At 40.0% G+C, this 20,694-nt stretch overlaps 1 protein-coding gene across 1 annotated transcript; it reads left to right on the top strand.

Moving 5' to 3' along the window:
• The first annotated feature begins 15,636 nt into the window (after positions 1-15,636).
• LOC107804744 (phytosulfokines 3) lies at positions 15,637-18,687 on the top strand. The gene is made up of 2 exons (XM_016628671.2): positions 15,637-17,803; positions 18,464-18,687. The coding sequence occupies exons 1-2, from the start codon at positions 17,702-17,704 to the stop codon at positions 18,593-18,595; spliced, it is 234 nt and encodes a 77-aa protein (XP_016484157.1). The 5' UTR covers positions 15,637-17,701; the 3' UTR covers positions 18,596-18,687.
• Positions 18,688-20,694: the final 2,007 nt, after the last annotated feature.

The raw sequence follows: 20,694 nt of genomic DNA, 5'->3' as shown, positions 1-20,694 counted from the left end.
TTGGCACATATTTGTATACATTGTGACAGTCAAGCGGCAATAGGCAAGGCAGGGAGCGTTATGTATAACAAAAAATCTCGTCATATACGATGGTGACACAATACCGTTAGATAACTACTCTCTAGTGGTATTATCACGATTGACTATGTAAAGTCAAGAGATAACGTGTCGGATCCACTTACAAAAGGCCTATCTAGAGAGGCAGTTGAAAGATCATCAAACAGAATGGGGTTAAGGTCTAGGACAAGTCATCATGGCGGTAACTCCACCTAACAGACTGGAGATCTCAAGAGCTAGGTTCAAAGAGATCAAACAAAATTATTAATGACGGTTCAACATTGTCAAATAACTCAATCCATTCTCGTGATGAAGATAATATTCAAAATCGAGGTAAAGAATTAAAGCTTTTTGATGAGTCAATAAAGCTTCAAGCTTTTTAATGATTTACTAAGTTTGGCAGGATATGAACAGATAGTGTATCTTTAGGATTACACATTTAGGAATCACCTATATGAGTGTGAAGTATAAGCCACTTCAAGGAGAATGAAAGTAAAGACTCATTCTCTAAGCACTCATGAAACCAGGTGGTGTTCATGGCTGGAACGAATACAACCGTGAGAACCATAGATGGTTAAGGATTGATTGTGTGACTTATGTTATCTAGGTACACTACAAAGCTCGACGGTTCAAAGATATCAAATCTACCGATTGACCAAGTATATCCGATATAAGTTTACTACGGAAAGTTTAAAGGAAAATCTACTTATCTAGATGCAATTAATTCTTGCATGTAAAACACACACGCGTCCGTGCATTCCTTTATTTTATAGCCATTCCCCATTAATGTGGGAGATTGTTGGGCTTTAAGCTTGGTGTAACTTAATTTTAAGCTTTGTGTAACTTAAAGAGGGAGAATGGGAAATGGAGGGAAAATGAAATATTAGAGTTTCCCTCTCCTTGGCAAAGGGACATTGTCCCATATTGGAGGAAGAAAAGACTTTTGATGGGTATATATATAATTGCTCTTCTTCTAGCTCTTAAAGAGTTAAGAAGAAGGCAAGCCTCGCGCCGTCGTCGTTGCTCGCTCGCTCGACTCGGCTTCGACTTCGGATTTGGTCAAAGATCGATTGATTAATCTTTTTGGATAAAATTCCTTTCAATTATTTAATTAACTAACAAAAATTCAATCGGAAATAACCCGCAACCCGATCCGGTCTGGTCCGTTTTTTTTTCTGGATTATTTTAAATCTGTTTCCTAACTTTTCCGCAATATTCTCAGCTGTTCCAACAGCTATGGTTGTTCTGAAAGGTTGCAAACCTTTTCAGAAACAATGCCAAATGGGCTATAAATATGCCTTGAATCCCAAAAATTTTACTTACTAAATTTTCTGATTATCTTCTTCTTCTTCTGCACAATATTTTCCATTGTGTTTTACGACCATTGAGTGGTTTGTCGTTCACCAGAGTTTTTGGTACCAATACGCTGGTGAGTTAAATCATTCTATCGTGAGAGGATATATTCCAGCACCTCGGATACTTGATGGGAATAATTTCCGTAAGGATACACACTGTATTCAGTGGGCTCGATTTATTCCTATATTATTTTTCAGAATTTATTTTGTCGTTCTGGTTCTACTAATTTTCTGTTTCTGTTTTTCCAGAAAGTTTACTATTTTATTATTTATTATAGCAATACATATTGGATCACATATCCACCCCACTCCATTTCGGGGACGTTTAATACCAATAATCAATAACACACTAACAGAGTATTATATAATCCTTCTGTAATCATCTCATTAAGGGTAAACTAGAAGTTTAAAGGAAAAAAATTTCTACATATTAAAAGTGGATAGACTAATAGAAAAGTGCATTGCATATATTTGGACAGAGGAGGTACTAATCAGATAAACAAAGACTTACCCCCATTTGTTGAGTTTATCACTAAAGGAAGAAGAATCGGGTTTCTCAAACTGGACACCTTCAAGAGGAACAATATCTTGGCCTACGAAAGTGATTCCATCATCTGAGACGAAACAAGTTGGCCCATTATTTTGATCCACTAGTACTAGTAGTAGTAGTATTAGTTTGATGAGGAGCGCCGGCGCCGGAAGAAGATTCAGCGTTAGCAAGAGTGAGGGGTTTAGGGCGATTTTTTGGGCCGTGAATTGGGTTAGTAGTGGAGACTTTAGTGGGCCGGTGGTGGGAGAAGAGATGAGGAATAGGGTCGGTGAATTTGAGGGAACAACGATGAGTTGCTGATAAAGCTCAGGCGGGAGCTTGGCTTAGAAGGTTCATTGTTTCCACTGCTTCCAATTCATGGCTATCGTTAGATATGACTTCCATTTTTTGAATTAATTGCTAAACTTAGAGAATACAATAAGGATTAATCCAATAAAAATGAAGTAAGAAAAATATCCTAAAACCGTAAAAACAATACGTAGCCGACCTCAACGTGAAGGCCAAAGAAAAGTATTGTGTAACTTATAGTACATTACAATCAATAATATGTATAATGTATAACTTAGTATATACTCTTCCAGTACGGTATTGGTATATCAATAATTAATATTTTTTTAAATACCATACCTAATACCAAATATTTTTAAAACTTAAATCAAATACCATACGAAATACCCAAATACTGAATACCATATACCAAAATTTTTGATTTTGGTATAGTGATTTGTGTATTTACCCCTAAATGGGATATAATATAATTAGATTTGAGAGATATTCACCTTATTAACCACTAGATAATATTTTCTTTTCCAAATTAAGTGATAAAAGGATTAGAAGGCCCCAGTAGATCATAGATAAAAAAGAACATCTATTACTCTATCTGTGCATAAAGACCAATTTTAGAGGAAGTTGAAATATAATTAACAAATATGTCACATTTCTTTTCACGGGCTCATAGAATAAAATAATGAACACATGAAAATAATGGTAAGAATATGGACAACATGAAGAAGCAAATTAGAGTAGAGCTAAGCCTTGGCATGTTTCGAATGCAATTATGAGTCCAAATGTGTAAAAATGCATTATCAGAGGAATTTTTACCTCTTGTAGTAAAGGTTGATACCTTATTTATTTTAAATAAATACCCTTTTAAAAAATTATATTCCATAGCTACTTTTTGATATTTATAGCCAAATATCTATTTATGGTCACCTCCTACCCTTAAGCCATAAAATACACTTTATATTATTTTTCTCTCTCATTCTTTCAGATTTTTCTCTACCCTCTCTCTCTCAACGCCAGTTTTCACCATGAATATGTGATGACCCAAACTTATTTTAAAATGAAATTCTATGTTCCGAAGTCTTAAAAACCTCTTCTAGCATCACCTTGATTTGTGTGCGTAGTCGGAAAGCCTAAATATGAAATTATATGTTCCATTGTCGGGATGTTTGTTTTTATGTTAATGTTCCCTTGCCGGGATGTTTGTTTGATAGTATTGTTCCCTTGCCGGGATGTTGTTGAAATATCATTGTTCCCTTGCCGGGAAGTTATTATGTTGTTTTTGTTCCCTTGTCGGAATTCCTTGTGATTATTGTTGGTTTGTAAATGGGAGCAGGTGGTACGCCTACCACAAGATATAATGAAATGGGAGCGGGTGGTACGCCTACCACAGGATACATGAAATGGGAGCAGGTGGTATGCCTACCACGAGATAAATAAAATAGGAGCGGGTGGCACGCTTGCCACAAGATATGAGAAGTGGGATCGGGTTGCACACCTGCAACAAGATGTGAACGGAAAGTGAAATCTGCCTTTGTTTTCCTTATCCTTGTTAGTAGTTGGATTTTGGTTCCTTATAGTTCTCTTGATGTCCTGTTTTACCTGTTATTCCCCGAAGCATGTCTCCCCCTCCCATATTTACTTGTTTGTTTCTGCATTTCTTTTCCGCTGTATATATTTGAATTGCACATGTTTACGTGGCAGTCTGGTCCTAGCCTCGTCACTACTTCGTCGAGGTTAGGCTAGACACTTACCAGCACATGGGGTCGGTTGTGCTGATGCTACACTCTGCACTATGTGCAGATCGCGGAGCAGCTTTTGGACCGTAGCTTGGAGGCTTCCTTCAGTCCACCTGGAGATCCAAGGTAGACCTGCAGACATCCGCAGGCCCTAGCGTCTCTCTCTATCCTTATTTTTCTATTTCATCTTCTTATATTCCAAAACAGTGTATTGTTATTTTTCTTCAGACCCTGTATGCAGTTAATCCTAGTCTGTTTGTGACAATGTGACACCAGATTTTGGGCGGTTAAGGATTCAGTATTTGTAATAGATACAATTTTCATATATTTTATCGTTGTCTTTCGCTTGAATTTGAATTTTCGCTGTTATCACATTATAGCCTTTTAATTGTTAAATAGAAATAATGGTTAATGAGGTAATTAGATTAAAGGCTTGGCTTGCCTAGCTCACATTAGTAGGCGTCATCATGACTCCTGAGGGTGGGAAATCCGGATCATGGCAAGTTGGTATTAGAGCTCTAGGTTACATGGGTCTCACAGTTCACAGACAAGCTTAGTAGAGTTTGAGGGATCGGTATAGAGACGTCTGTATTTATCCTCTAGAGGCTACAGAGTTAGGAAAAACTTCACATTTATTATTTCCTATCGTGCGATTCGGTTTCTCAATGCTAATTGAATTTCTACTCTGTTCTTTCGCAGATGGCGAGAACACACGCTTCCTCATCCACTGACCAGCAGCCCGAGTCCCTAGCAGCAGCTCCCACAAGGGGTAGAGGGCGAGGCCGAGGCCATGCTAGAGGCCAAGGTAGGGGTAGAGCTCAGGCCTGAGCAGCAGCACCAGTGGCAGAGCCTCAGGTTGATTTTGATGATGAGGTCCAACCCCAGTAGTTCCAGTGGGCCCAACTCAGGTCCTAGAGGGGTTTATTGCTACCCCAGTTCTTCAAGATGCTCTGGTCCGACTAGTGGGCCTTATGGAGAGTGTCACCCGGGCAGGTTTGCTTCCTGTAGCACCAGCCGTCTCTCAGGCTGGAGGAGAAGCCCAGACTCTTGCTACTCGCACTCCCGAGTAAGTAGCTCCCCAGATTTAGACTCCAGGGGTTCAGCCAGTTGGAGCAGTTCAGTCGGGTATGGTAGCTCAGACCGGTGATGGAGTAGCTATGTTTGCCGATGCTTTGTGGAGGTTGGACAGGTTCACCAAGCTTTTCATTACTACTTTCAGCGGTGCATCTACTGAGGATCCCTAGGATTATCTAGATAGCTGCCACGAGGTTCTCAGGAACATGGGTATAGTTGATACCAATGGGGTCGTTTTGCTACTTTTCGCTTGTTTGGATCCGCCAAGACTTGGTGGAGAGATTATTGCTTGGCTAGACTAGCCGGATCACCAGCCTTGACTTGGGAGCAATTTACTCAACTATTTCTGGAGAAGTTTCTCCCCATTACTCAGTGAGAGGCCTATAGGAGGCAGTTTAAGCACCTCCAGCAGGGTTCCATGACGGTTACCCAGTATGAGACCAGATTCATTGACCTAGCTCGGCATGCTCTTGTCATACTTCCCACTGAGAGAGTGAGTGAGGAGGTTTATTAACGGTCTTATTCAGCAGATTCATCTTCAGATGGCTAGGGAGGCTGGGAGTGATATTACTTTCCAAGAGGTGGCCAATGTGTCTAGGATAGTGGAGATGGTTCTATCACAGGGAGGTGGTCATGGGTCAGACAAGAGACCCCATTATTCAGGCAGATTCAGTGGTACCCCGTCTGGAGGTAGGGATTCATATGGTAGAGGCCATCCCCCTAGGCCTTTTCAGTCAGCACTCCAGGTTTCTCACGGTGCTTCAGGTGGTCGTGGTCCTCAGATGCAGTATTTTGATCAGCAGTCCTACAGTGCACCACCAGCTCCTATCAGTGCACCGCCGCTTCAGAGTTTCCAGGGTCGTCAGCCCCAGCAGCCGAGGGCTTGTTTAACTTGTGGCGACACGAGGAACATTGATAGGTATTGCCCTCAAACAGCGAGCAGCATCAGGGTTCCCGTGCCATAGTTCAGGCACCAGTTTTTTCACAGCCCGCCCAGCCAGCTAGAGGTGGGGGTAGAGGTGCTAGAGGTGGAGGTAGAGGTATTAGAGGTGGAGCTCAGGCCGTTAGAGGTGGAGGCCAGCCAGCAGCAGGTCGTCCCAGAGATGTGGTTTAGGATGATGGGGCCCTGCCCCGATGTTATGCTCTCCCAACCAGGCCCGAGGCTGAGGCTTCAGATGTAGTTATTACAGGTACGATTCTGGTTTGTGATAGAGATGCTTCAATGTTATTTGATCCAGAGTCTATGTACTCATATGTGTCATCTTATTTTGCACCGTATTTGGTCATGCCTAGTGATTCTTTGAGTGATCCTGTTTATGTATCTACACCGGTGAGTGATTCTATTGTGGTAGATCGAGTCCATCGTTCATGTATAGTAATGATTGGGGGCCTTGAGACTCATGTAGATTTGTTGCTTCTAGACATGGTTGATTTTGATGTCATATTGGGGATGGACTGATTGTCACCTTACCACGCTATCTTGGGCTGTCATGCCAAGACTATGACCTTAGTTTTACCAGGTTTGCCTCATTTAGAGTAGAGAGGGACTCCTGGTCATTCGACCCGTAGTGTTATCTCTTATGTGAAGGCTCGACGTATGGTCGAGAAGGGGTGTTTGGCCTATTTGGCATATGTTTGTGATTCTAGTATCGAAGTTCCTTCTATTGATTTTGTGCCTGTTATTCGTGAGTTTCCAGAGATTTTCCCTTCAGACCTGCCGGGTATGCCGCCTGACAGGGATATTGACATTTGCATTAATTTGGCTCCGGGCACTCAGCCATTTCTATCCCGCCGTATCGTATGGCCCCGCCTGAGTTGAAAGAGTTGAAGGAGCAGTTGCAAGACTTGCTTGAGAAGGGTTTCATTAGACTCAGTGTTTCGCCTTGGGGTACGCCGGTGTTGTTTGTTAAGAAGAATGATGGGTCGATGAGAATGTGTATTGATTACCGGCAGTTGAACAAGGTTACAATCAAGAATAAGTATCCATTGTCGTGGATTGATGATTTGTTTGATCAGCTTCAGGGTTCCAAGGTATTTTCGAAGATTGACTTGAGATTTGGCTACCATTAGTTGAGGATTAGGGCATCCGATGTCCCTAAGATAGCTTTCCGCACTCGATACGAGCATTATGGGTTCATGGTTATGTCTTTCAGGTTGACAAATGCCCCAGTAGCTTTTATGGATTTGATGAACCGAGTGTTCAGGCCTTATTTGGATTCATTCGTGATAGTCTTCATTGATGATATTTTGATATATTCCCGCAGTCGGGAGGAGCACGAGAAAAATCTTAGAGTTCTCAAAGTGTGAGTTATGGTTGAGTTCAGTTACATTTCTGGGTTATATTGTATCCGTAGAGGGTATTTAGGTTGATTCGAAGAAGATTAAGGCAGTCAAGAACTGGCCTAGACCAGCATCAGCTACAGAGATTCGGAGTTTCTTGGGATTGGTAGGCTACTATCGTCGGTTTGTGGAGAGGTTTTCATCGATCGCAGCCCCGATGACCAGGTTGACCCAGAAGGGTGCCAGTGCAGATGGTCAGATGAGTGTGAGGCAAGCTTTCAAAAGCTCAAGACAGCTTTGACTACGGCACCGATGTTGGTTTTGCCCACAGGTTCAGGGCCTTATACAGTCTATTGTGCTGCATCTCATATTGGACTTGGTGCAGTGTTGATGTAGGATAGCAAGGTTATTGCCTATGCTTCATGGCAGTAGAAGATTCATGAGAAGAACTATCCGGTTCATGATTTGGAGTTGGCAGCCATTGTTCACGCGTTGAAGATTTGGAGGCATTATCTGTATGGCGTGGCATGTGAGGTGTTCACGGATCACAAGAGTCTTCAGTATTTGTTCAAGCAAAAAGAGTTGAATTTGAGGCTGAGGAGGTGGTTGGAGTTGTTGAAGGATTATGATATCACCATCGTATATCATCCAGGAAAGGCCATTGTGGTGGCCGATGCCTTGAGTAGGAAGTCAGCCAATATGGGCAGTCTTGCTTATATTCCGGTCGGTGAGAGGCCGCTTGCTTTGGATGTTCAGGCTTTGGCCAATTAGTTCGTGAGGTTGGATGTTTCTGAGCCCAGTCAGGTGTTAGCTTGCACGGTCGCTCGTTCTTCTTTATTGGAGCGTATCCGTGATCAGTAGTATGATGATCCCCATTTGTGTGTCCTTAGAGACACGGTGCAGCACGGAGGTGCCAAGTAGGTTACCTTAGGTGATGACGGAATTTTGAGATTGCAGGGTCGAGTTTGTGTGCCTAATGTGGATGGGCTCCGAGAGTTGATTTTAGAGGAGGCCCATAGCTCTCGGTACTCTATTCATCCAGGCGCACGAAGATGTATCAAGATTTGCGGCAGCATTACTGGTGGCGGAGAATGAAGAAGGATATTGTTGCATATGTGGCTCGGTGTTTGAATTGTCAGTAGGTTAAGTACGAGCATCAGAAGCCCGGTGGTTCATTTTAGAGGATTGAGCTTCCCGAGTGGAAGTGGGAGCGGATCACTATGGATTTCGTTGTTGGACTCCCGCAGACTCGGAGGAAGTTCGACGCAGTATGGGTCATTGTTGATAGGTTGACCAAGTCAGCGCATTTCATTCCAGTGGAAGTCTCCTGTTCTTCTGGGAGGTTAATTGAGATCTATATTCGGGAGATTGTTCACCTTCATGGTATGCCCGTGTCTATCATTTCGGACCAAGGTACGCAGTTTACCTCATGCTTCTAGAGAGCAGTTCAGCGAGAGTTGGCCATACGGGTTGAGTTGAGCACAGCGTTTCATCCTCAGACGGACGGGCAGTCCGAGCGAACTATTCAAATTTTGGAGAATATGCTCCGAGCTTGTGTCATTGACTTTTGAGGCTCGTAGGATCAGTTTTTACCTTTAGTAGAGTTTGCCTACAACAACAGCTACCAGTCGAGTATCCAGATGGCCCCTTATGAGGCTTTATATGGTAGGCGGTGTCAATCTCCGGTTGGATGGTTTGAGCCGGGAGGGCTCGGTTGTTGGGTACGGATCTGGTTCAGGAGGCCTTGGACAAGGTCAGGATTATTCAGGATAGGCTTCGTACAGCTCAGTCTAGGAAAAAGAGTTATGCCGACCGCAAGGTTCGTGATTTGGCTTTCATGGTCGGTGAGCGGGTATTGCTTCGAGTGTCGTCTATGAAGGGCATGATGAGATTTGGGAAGAATGGCAAGCTTAACCCTAGGTTCATTAGCCCGTTTGAGATTTTTGATCGAGTGGGAGAGGTGGCTTATAGACTTGCGTAGCCGCCGAGCTTAACAACCGTGCATCCAGTATTTTATGTGTCCATGCTTCGGAAGTATCATGGCAATCCACCCCACATGTTAGATTTCAGCACTGCCCAATTGGACAAGGACTTGTCATATGAGGAGGAGCCGGTAGCTATTCTAGACCGGCAGGTTCGTCAGTTGAGATCGAAGAGTTTTCCTTTTGTTCGTGTTCAGTGGAGAGGTCAGCCTCCTGAGGCATCGACGTAGGAGTCCGAGTCCGATATACAGAGCCGTTATCCCCATCTTTTCCCCGACTCAGGTACTTCCTACTTATGTCCTTTCGAGGGCGAACGGTTATTTTAGAGATGGAGAATGTGATGACCCAAGAGGTCATCACTTGTATTAAAATGAAATTCTACGTTCTGAGGTCTTAAAAACTTCTTCTAGCATCACCTCAATTTGCGTGCGTAGACCGGCGCGTAGCCGGAAAGCCTAAATATGAAAATCTGTGAAAATGATATATTTTGACTATAAAATGAATTTATTTGACTTCGATCAACGTTTTGGGTAAACGAACCTGGACTCATGATTTGACGGTCTCAGAGGGTCCGTAGGAAAATATGGGACTTGGGTGTATGCCCGGGATCGAATTCTGAGGTCCCAAACCCGAGAAATGAATTTTTGAAAGAAATTGTTTTCTGGAATTATTTAAAGGAATTTAAAATAAAATTTGATTAGAACATGATGGTATCGGGCCCGTATTTTAGTTCCGGCACCTAATACAGGTCTTATATAGGATATAAGATAAATCTGTGAAGTTTGGTAAGAAATGGAGTCCGTTTGACGTGATTCAGGCCTTAATTGGAAAATTGATGTTTAAGAAGTTTTGATAAATTTCATTGATATTGAGGTGTAATTCGATGTTTCTGGTGTTATTTTGGTGATATGAGTACACAAATAAGTCCGTGGGATATTTTTGAGGTTGTGTGTATACTTGGTTTGGAGCCCCGAGGTCAGGTGAGTTTTGGAAAGGCCACGGAGTGCATTTTGAACTTAGAAAAATTGCAGGATTTTTGCTGCTGTGCCCAGGCCTGCAGGCTTCGCATTTGCGAAGCCTGGCTCAGAAATGCGAGTTCGCAATTGTGAAGGCTAGATCGCAAATGCGAAATCAGCCCAGGACTGATTTGCTCGCAAATGCGAGTACTCCTTCGCAAATGCGAAATCCCCCGTTCAGCCTTGGGTCGCAAATGCGACCCATTCTCCGCAATTCCCAAGTCGCAAATGCGAAGATCCCATTTTCCTTATTTGCGAACCCTGTTTCGCATTTCCCAACATAGCAGAGGTCGGGGTTCGCAATTCCCATACCTGCGACCTGCAACTTTTATACTTAGCCAATTTTAAACTCATTTTTCATATCCTCTCAAAACATAAACACATTAGGGCGATTTTTCAAAAGTTTCTTCTTCTCCAAATCAATTGTAAGTCATTTCTAACTAGATTTACTTTAAATCAATGATTTCATGAGGGAAATTGAGTGTTTTTGGGTAGATCCTAGGTTTTTCAAAAATTAGGAATTTGGACCCCGATTTGAGGTCCAATTTCAAAACAAATTATATAGTTGGGTTCGTGGGGGAATGGGTAATCGGGTTTTGGTTTGAACCTCGGGTTTTGACCATGTGGCCGCGGGGCTGATTTTTGACTTTTGGGCAAAACTTTGGGAAATTCATTTTCATGCATTCAAATTGATTCATTTAGCGTTTATTGTTGTAATCAAGTAACTTGTGACTAGATACGAGCGAATTGGTAGTGGAATCAAGGGGTAAAGCTATAGTTGAATCGTAAATTGTATCCGTGGTATCGAGGTAAGTGTTTGGTCTAACCTTAGCTTGAGAGATTAGGAGTCGTGTCTTATTTGCTACGTGTTAATTGTGGAGTACGATGTATAGGCATGGTGACGAGTATCTATACGTCGGTGTCAGGCATGCCTGTGAGTCTTGTTTTATAATTGCTATGACTCTGTTGTAGTTTATTGTACTTCATAAGTTATTATCAAAATTGTTCCCTTGCCGGGATGTTTGTTTTTATGTTAATGTTCCCTTGTCGGGATGTTTGTTTGATAGTATTGTTCCCTTACCAGGATGTTGTTGAAATATTATTGTTCACTTGCCGGGAAGTTATTATGTTGCTTTTGTTCCCTTGCCGAGATTCCTTGTGATTATTGTTGGTTTGTAAATGGGAGCGGGTGGTACGCCTACCACAAGATATAATGAAATGGAAGTGGGCGGTACGCCTACCACAAGATATAATGAAATGGGAGAGGGTGGTACGCCTACCACGAGATAAATGAAATGGGAGCGGGTGGCATGACTTCCACAAGATATGATAAATGGGATCGGGTTGCACGCATGCAACAAGATGTGAACGGAAAGTGAAATCTGCCTTTGTTTTCCTTATCCTTGTTAGTTGTTGGATTTTGGTTCCTTTTAGTTCTCTTGATGTCCTGTTTTACCTGTTATTCCCCGAAGCATGTCTCCCCCTCCCATATTTACTTATTTGTTTCTGCATTTCTTTTCTGCTGTATATATTTGAATTGCACAGGTTTATGTAGTAGTCTGGTCCTAGCCCCGTCACTACTTCGCCGAGGTTAGGCTAGACACTTACTAGTACATGGGGTCGATTGTACTGATGCTACACTCTACACTATGTGCAGATCTCAGAGCAGCTCTTGGACCGTAGCTTGGGGGCTTCCTTCAGTCCACCCGGTGATCCAAGGTAGACCTGCAGACATCCGCAGGCTCTAGCGTTTCTCTTTATCCCTATTTTTCTATTTCATCTTCTTATATTCTGAAACAGTGTATTGTTGTTTTTCTTCAGACCCTGTATGCAGTTAATCCTAGTTTGTCTGTGACAGTGTGACACTAGATTTTGGGCGGTTAAGGATTCAGTATTTGTAATAGATACAGTTTTCATATATTTTATCGTTATCTTCCGCTTGAATTTGAATTTCTGTTGTTATCACGTTATCGCCTGTTAATTGTTAAATAGAAATAATTGGTTAATGAGGTAATTAGATTAAAGGCTTGGCTTGCCTAGCTCATATTAGTAGGCGCCATCACGACTCCCGAGGGTAGAAAATCCATGTCGTGACAGAATACAACCTCAATTTCCTCTTCGTATCAGCCCAATTTCACAAATTCTTCCTTTTTATTCCAAGATTGCTCAAACCCCAGTTGTTTATACCTTCAAATACAGTGACCCATCAAAGCATTCGTTCTCTTCCGTGGCAAAAACTAACTGGGTTGTGCATTTTTGCACTCAAGGATGAAGACGGAACTTGCTCTGATGACTGAGTTGGAGATGGTCGAGAGAGAAAAGAAGCGACGCCGCGGAGGTGGTGGGAGAAAGTTTGGGAAATTGCTGAAAAATCTTCTTTTATTCTAGAGGTTCGAAATCTGCTATCGATGAGACGACATTAGGGCTGTTCTTGAACAAAGATGACAGAGTTTGGGGCTGAGCAACTTGAAGATTCTGTTAATATATTTTCAATGTATCTCGATGTATTCTATGTATTTCATTGTCTTCTTTTTTCATTGTATTTCAATGTATTCACTGTCTCGCTATATTCCATCAACGTATTCATATTTTTTTTTAATTAATATAATTTATGTATTTTATGTATTCAGATTTATAATTGTATTTGTTGAGTTATTTTAGGATTCTATCGTGTTAATTGATTCACTTTCTGTTTAAAAATAGCGGAATAGACCATGAATTGCACTATTTACGTTACTGTATTCACAAATACATATCACGAATATAGTCGAATGCAATAATCTCTCTAGGTGCAATCCCCTGTTTCATGTCGTGAATACAGTCGAATACAATAATCTGTATAGCTGTAATCCTGCGTTTCACCCCGAGAAATGCTACTGTATTCATGAATACAGTAGCTTAAATACATCAAATACACTCTAAAAACCTGAAAACATAATTATATGAAGTAATATAGTAAATGGTAGCTACAACTAGCTAATTATAACCACTAAAACATAGTAATTTCTGAAAGTTTCTCTTCATCATAATAGTAATAGCCCTTGATCTCCATGGCCTTAAATAATTAGTCACAACCTGGCCTACACTAGATATGTCCCATTCTTAAAATTAAAGAAAAAATAATAGAATCTCTTATGTTTTGCTCTCTTTTTTCCCATGTTTCAACACAAGTCTTTTGCTTATTATTGCCAGACTTTAGAGTTTAAGAGTAAATTCAAATTATATACTACACTAGCGTTTAATTTGAAACAATCCTACAATAATACGAAGAAGAAGATGCAGTAGCAATGCCATAGAAGAAGAAGAAGAAGAAGAAGAAGAAGCGTAGCAGAAAAATGGAAGGGTATTAAATACATGTATTGACTTATTTAAGAGTGACTAGACTGAGTTTTAAATAACTATTTGACGGACTGAGTTTTAAATGGGGGATTTGCATCTATACCCGCCTTTTGGGTCACGTTTTAACTTGTGCCCGCTTTGCAAAAAAAATTACAAGCGTACCCATTTTTTCGCGTAACTTTAGCATACGGGGCTGAAGCAGCAAATTCAATCACGCAAAACTTCAGCATTCTAGTAGACGGTCATGAAGTAGCAAAGGCAATACGCTGAAGTTTTTTTGTCCTGGATAAGATGGTGAAGTTATTTAGTTCATTTGTAAAAATTTCAGCACTAAAACAGCTGAAGTTTTTTGTCCTGGATTCATTAGTTTTGTCATAAAGCTTTTTCAAAAACTTCAGCAGAAGATACTGAAGTTATTTAGTTCATTTGTAAAAACTTCAGCACTAAATAAGCTGAAGTTTTTTTTGTCCTGGATAAGCTTTTTCAAAAACTTCAGCATAACTTCAGCAAAAAATGCTGAAGTTATTTAGTTCATTTGTAAAAACTCCAGCACTATATAAACTGAAGTTTTTTGGTCCTGGATTCATTAGTTTTGTCATAAAGCTTTTTCAAAAACTTCAGCAAAAGATGCTGAAGTTATTTAGTTCATTTGTAAAAATTCAGCACTACATAAGCTGAAGTTTTTGAAAAAGCTTTCTAGCATACTAGATAAATAATCACCCTATTCTTTCATAGTGTATTACTACTATAAAATAATTATATTGCCAATAGTATCTAAATCATAAATTTTGGACACAATAAACGTGAAAAGAACAGAATTACGTGGAAATATTCACAAATTATTGTTTACTAACTTACGTAATTATTTATAATTTATTTTTAAATAATCTGATAAACACACTTATGACAATCATCCCATGAACTGAAGTTTTATAACAGCACCAACAGCAGCAGAAGAAAGAAGAAGTAGAAGAAAAAGAAGAAAACAAAGGAGGAGGAGAAAGAAGCCTGAAATTGTTTAAAAAGTGGGTACAAGTTAAAACTTTAAAAAAAATAAGTATAGGTTAAATTGGGGTGATCAAATAGGACGTCCCGTGCAATTTTTACGCTTTAAACAACAGTGTTAAATGCGGCTATTTCTGCACTTCAACCGATTATATGGATTTAAAAGATCAAATATGTTGTGTTGATCCATTCTTGGTAAAGCTTTACAAGATGGGCCAATATTCGGTTTTAAACTTAAAGGTTCAACCGATTATATGGATTTAAAAGTTCAAATGTGTTGTGTTGATCCATTCTTGGTAAAGCTTTACAAGATGGGCCAATATTCGGTTTTAAACCCAAAGGTGCAAAAGGGAACATTACTATACATGAAAGAAGAATTAACCTAAATAGCGCTCACTCAACCGACTAAACTAAAAATAGCCATGGAATATAATATATATATATATATATATATGTAATTTATGTATAATATATTTATAACCATGTATAATCTATATATACCTATTAAAAAATGAATAGTGAATTTGACAGGCTATATGTGTAAAGATCCCTACATGAAACTGGAGACAAGTTCAGGCGAGAGAGAGCAAAATAAATAAATAAATAGATAGATAACTTTCCAGGTTTTACACTGTTAAAAGAGAACATGTGTATGTTCCAAAAATTAGGAAGATAAATGCAGGGAAACAGGTTTGGGGAATGATAGGTTGAAGAATGACTCATTCCTAAATTTGAAAATAATTTAGCTTAAATTCTTAATTTTATTCTTAGTGAGAAGCTTTTATAACCACATAAAAATTGTGAACCCTTTTTGAGTTGTTTAGGACCACAAATTCCAAAAAAATTATTTTTTCTTAAACTTCGTGCACAATCAAACAGGTTGCTACAGAGGGAGTACAAGTTTTAAACTAATTTATAATTCGTCGTGTCATAAAAAAATTCCATTGTCATATTTTTCTCCAAGTAAACATGGACTATGATATGCAATTCAAACTGCGTGTCTCTAGACTTTAGATTCTTTTCTGCTTTGAAAACTCATTATGACTTACAAAAACTCTGCCATTCCCCTCCAAGATGTAGCTCGCCGGGTCGGCGTAGCCAACCCCACAAGGGACCTAGTGGCTGAACGCGACCAAGAAGCTCAAAGAGACGGAGCTGAAGCTGCCGCCAAAAGGCAACGCTTCCAAGCCCGTCGCCTCCAAGTCGAGCCACCTGCTCGTCACGACCCCGCTATTGAGACGGCTATTGCCGCCACTGCTGTCAACTTTCCGCTCACGAGAATGTACAACCCTCGTGTATCCACTTACATTCCTTGCTTTGCCACAATCCTGTATTACCTCAATTGCATGGATTTTCTGATGGCTGCCACCAAAAGGTGGACTGACAACTGTTTGGGATGGGTATCCCCCTACTCCCAGATCTACATTTCTGTGCTCTTTTACATTCAAGTAATGAGAGCAATGGAATCCTCGGACACCCTCCGCCTCGGTTCAGACATCTCTCTTTTTCTAAGAGAGTTCCTGATCCTCTACCCCCTGGAGGACCTTAGAGTTCCCGGCCCCCTTGTCTATGGTTTCAAAAACCTATCTTGCTTCTGGCCCAGTGCTGACAATTCCTTCGGGAATGTCTCCCCGCCTCTCCCAGCTGGTCCCAAGACCGAAGATACGCTTTCAACAACGCCTTCGCCAGTCACCTGCCAAACATCAGCCTCCAAATCTCGAAGCTCCGCTCTACCTGAGCCGCTGCTTTGAGAGCTGCCACGACTGAAACTCTGTTTTTCAATGACGTGGACGGCCCCTGCCGCATTGCGACTCTCTTCGGTACTGCCTGTAACCACAGTGCCAACGAGCTGATCAACTTGGCCTCTCCCGGCTTTAGCTTCCAAGCTACCGGTGGCCTCCGGTTATGGCAAGATGCTGCCAACTCCCTCAGCTTCCTCAACCTCCCTGCTAATCTCAACATAACAGAGGATGCTGTCCAGGACTCCTGGATCTCCGCGCTTCGTTTAAAGGAAGATTCTACATGGTTTGGTCCTCTGGCCGCAATGATGTCCAAATACTGCCAGTTTTGGAAAGGCTCCTGCTCCCTAGCTGAATGCTCCCCCAACAGCTCAGCTGCCGGTTCAGTTCGCTGCCTCCTCTCTGGCCACTCCAACCTGTTCCAAGGACCTGTCTGGTCCGCTCAGACTGGAGCCCACACCAACACCCAGTGTGACCACGCTGACGAAGCAGGCCATTACTGTCTGAGATCAACGGCTAACACCCGTTTCACCGCCACCACATCAATAGTCGACCTCCCAAATGCACATTACTATGCTGCTTCCACCTACCAGTTCAACTTAGCTGCCACTGCAGCTGAACAGGCCAACCTTCTTCAAGGACCTTTCTGGACTGTAGTTCCCGACGCGTGGACGAAGATGGACATCTCTGTCTTCCAAGGTGTTCTCACCTCAATCGCTCGAGACTATCACTCGGATGTGCGTATTGATGCTGAACGTGAATAAACCCGTTCCTTTCGCCGTTTTTTCTGCTGCGATCGCCAGAAACCCAGAACTACTGGAGTAGATACTTCACTGTATTCCTTCAGAATTTTTGCGATCTCTTGTTTTGACGTTACTTGTATGTTCTTCTTTTTTGTTTCTGCAAAATTGTAATGAAAATCCAAAAAAAGAAAAAGAAAACCATATAAATATAAGGATTTTTTTTAATGAATTGAATTAGATACTCATCCTCCACCATGAGTGATTCTCTTAATTAGCAATTTAATTCCCATTTCTGGAATGTACAAATTTGGCTAGTTCTACTTGCTAACCAATTTATTTATGGAGTTATTTCGCACCATTCTAACAACCGCTTGGCTTTATCACACGTCAACGATTTAATGGTAATTGATTATCAAAATCCAATCAAATCTTGACATGAGTTAGAAAAAGAAAGCACATTTGCCTATAAATTCTCTTCTAACTTAGCCAAAAAAGAACAACAAAAGAATTCAATCTCTTAGGGGTAAAGAAGAAGAAAACATGTCAAAGTTGTGCACTCTCTTCATTGTGGCATTTCTTCTTTGCCTCACTCTCACATTTGCTGCTCGTCCTGATTCTTCTGTGGCGAAGCCCCAATTTCATGCAAGTCAATCCATCTCTTATATTTTCTTCTTTATTTTATCTATATATCAAGATTCTACTGGTTTATTTTTTATTGACGTGTTCTTGATATTCTGTTTATTGGGTTTTAATGACTCCGTCTATGTGAGTTTCATGAGTATAATCAGTCCTAATCCAGGATAAAAGGAGAATGATTGTGGTAGGTTAATGCGATCAGTGGTGAAACCACTAAAAATTATATACATTATATATTGACATCACTTGGCTTCTTCGCATGTTTACTTCTTTATGTTTTGACTCCTCTTAATGAAAATTCTGGTTCCGCTACTGAACGCGATCAATGTAAAAAAAGCTTTGTAGTAGGTTTGAGTCGTGAAATAAGCCATTGATGCTTGCATCAAAGTAGGTTGCCTACAGTACACCTCTTGGGTGCGGTCCTTCCGCAGACTCTGCGTGAACCCGGGATACTTGTGCACCGCACTATTTTCTTTTTTTTTTGGTAATTATTAGTATGTGTGTATATGTTACTCCTAACAGATTAAGTTATTTACTTTAATTCTTGCGTTACTAATTTAGGTTTATTATAGTCCGTTACACGTTGTGAGTTATTTTAACTCGATGGTGTAAAAAAGAAATTAATGTATGGTGTATTAATTGATTTGTGTTCTGTTTTACGGGCAGGTTGCAAGTGAAGGGAAAATTGAGATAAAGGAAGCAAAATGTGAAGGAGTGGAGGAAGAGGAATGTTTGAAGAGGAGGACAATGGCTGCTCATCTAGATTACATTTATACTCAAAGTAACAAAAATCCATAAATTGGACTTTTTGTGTTTTAACTTTCTAATCCCCCTTTTAGGAACTAACTGTGAAAGGGGGTTGTAATGGCAGTCGATGCTAATAATAAAACTTCTGCCTAGTTCTGTTTTTGGTACTCAATCTTTTGATTTCTTCTTTTTCTCAATAGTTAACATAGGCTACATTTTATAACTGCAAATAAATTCACAAGTTAATTCTCACACAAATAGAATAACGAAAAACTAAAACAACCATAGGGTCTCTAAGAGTTTGCAGTAAGATATAACTCTGATTTATTGTACAATGACTTATAGTTTAACTACTCATTTATATACCTTGAGATTAAAAAGATAAAAAGAAAAGAAATGGAAAAGTAGTTTTGATTTGGACAGGTGGCTTTATTACTCATTCTTCAACTCATCTCGATCCAACTCACTTTAATGTATATCCAAAAACCTTGACAGCTTGCATTATCTGCCGGAAGGGGTGTCAATGGATATTCGAAAACCGACTAAATCGACCGAACCATACCGATTTTTAGGTTTCCTTTTAAGAAATCGTAGGTTTTTATATAAATCTATAACCGCACCGATAATTAGGGTAAGTTTTTTATTTTATAAAAATAAACCGAAAAAATACCGAACCGTACCGAATAAATTTTACATGTGGAAAATATATTTATTTGGTAAATTTATAAAAATAATAATGCACTAAATTTCTTTCGGCCTTGGAATTATGAAAACTATTACAAGCCAACAAGTAATTAAACTCAAAATACTAATTCCTAAAACTTATTATGCTACTTCTACTTAAACTAAGTTATTTCAAGTATCTTTATTAGCACGACACAAAGTATTTTATCGATTATGAGTAGCAAACTACAATGTAATGAATATGTTTCCTTTCATATAATTTAGATTTATCTTTTTGAATATTTTATCTTCTATAGACTTTATTCTTGAGTCCCATCTTGGTGTATCTTTCAACTCGTGTGATTTATATTTTCTTTGTCTTTGTTTTCTTTTACGTTGTTGTAGAATAGTTGATGGATCTATATTCTAGCCATCTTTTTTTTTTATTCATCACCCTTTAAACAGTAAAAATGTCTAGATGAGTTTTGCTAAATCCTATAAAAACGTATGTTATTGCATTCTACTTCTACTAGTGAATTTTACATGATATTTAAAAAAATACCGAACCGTACCGATACCGAAGAGAAACCAACATGATTGGGACGGTTTCGAAAAGTCTAATTTTGGTTATACATAATAGAATAACCGAAAAAATGGTATGGTACAAATTTTATAAAATAATCGTCCGAACCGAACCATTGACACACCTATCTGCCGGAGCAGCCCGGTGCACAAAGTATTCCGTGCTCACGCAGGGATCAAGAAAGGATAGCACCCTAAAGGGGTATTGATATAGACAACTTACCCTAATACAAACATTAATGATTGATTTCACGGCTCGAACCCGCAATCTATAGGTCATACAAAAACAATCTATATGGACATAATTTGCTCCGGAGAAAACATATCCCTCATAAATTCCAGATTCTATCAATGTAGACTTAGAATTTAAAGAAAGTACCTTGTTAGACAAAGGAACACCAAAGATTCTCAATCTAAGACTTTGAAAAGACCAGAGTCTCGGGTCAAAGAGGATGGTCGTTAAAGGAATTTAAACATCTTGTTGTTCACATTCTTTTCATACTTGAGCTGGTTAATTTCATAGTCTAGGAAAGGGAAAGTAGCTGTACGCATCAGTTTTAGTCTTTTTATTCGACAGGTTTGTGCTTGGAAATAATGTTTTTTTTTTTTAATAATATTATGTTCACTTCCCTATCACCTCATCCTCTTCTCAGGATAAGGATCAACAAAGAAGTCAAATGCAGCATATTAACTGGTATTCGGTTATAAGGATTATTATTGAAACTCAAAATAATTTGGGTCATTTCTCGATTTGTACGTGGTTATCCTTGCGCCAAGTCCAATAAGGTTTGTATTGGTCATCCTTGCGCAGATGTCATCCCAATTTTATCGGATGTCCCCGAAGGGTTAATTCGCTTATAAGATTACTCTCTGCTAAGGGAGATGTCAAGTTTCATCTTTTGTCG

This window comes from Nicotiana tabacum, chromosome 16 (assembly GCF_000715075.1).
Source record: "Nicotiana tabacum cultivar K326 chromosome 16, ASM71507v2, whole genome shotgun sequence".
Lineage (NCBI taxonomy): Eukaryota > Viridiplantae > Streptophyta > Magnoliopsida > Solanales > Solanaceae > Nicotiana > Nicotiana tabacum.
The sequence above is the reverse complement of the archived record's forward strand: the minus strand, read 5'-3'. Positions and strand labels throughout refer to the sequence as shown.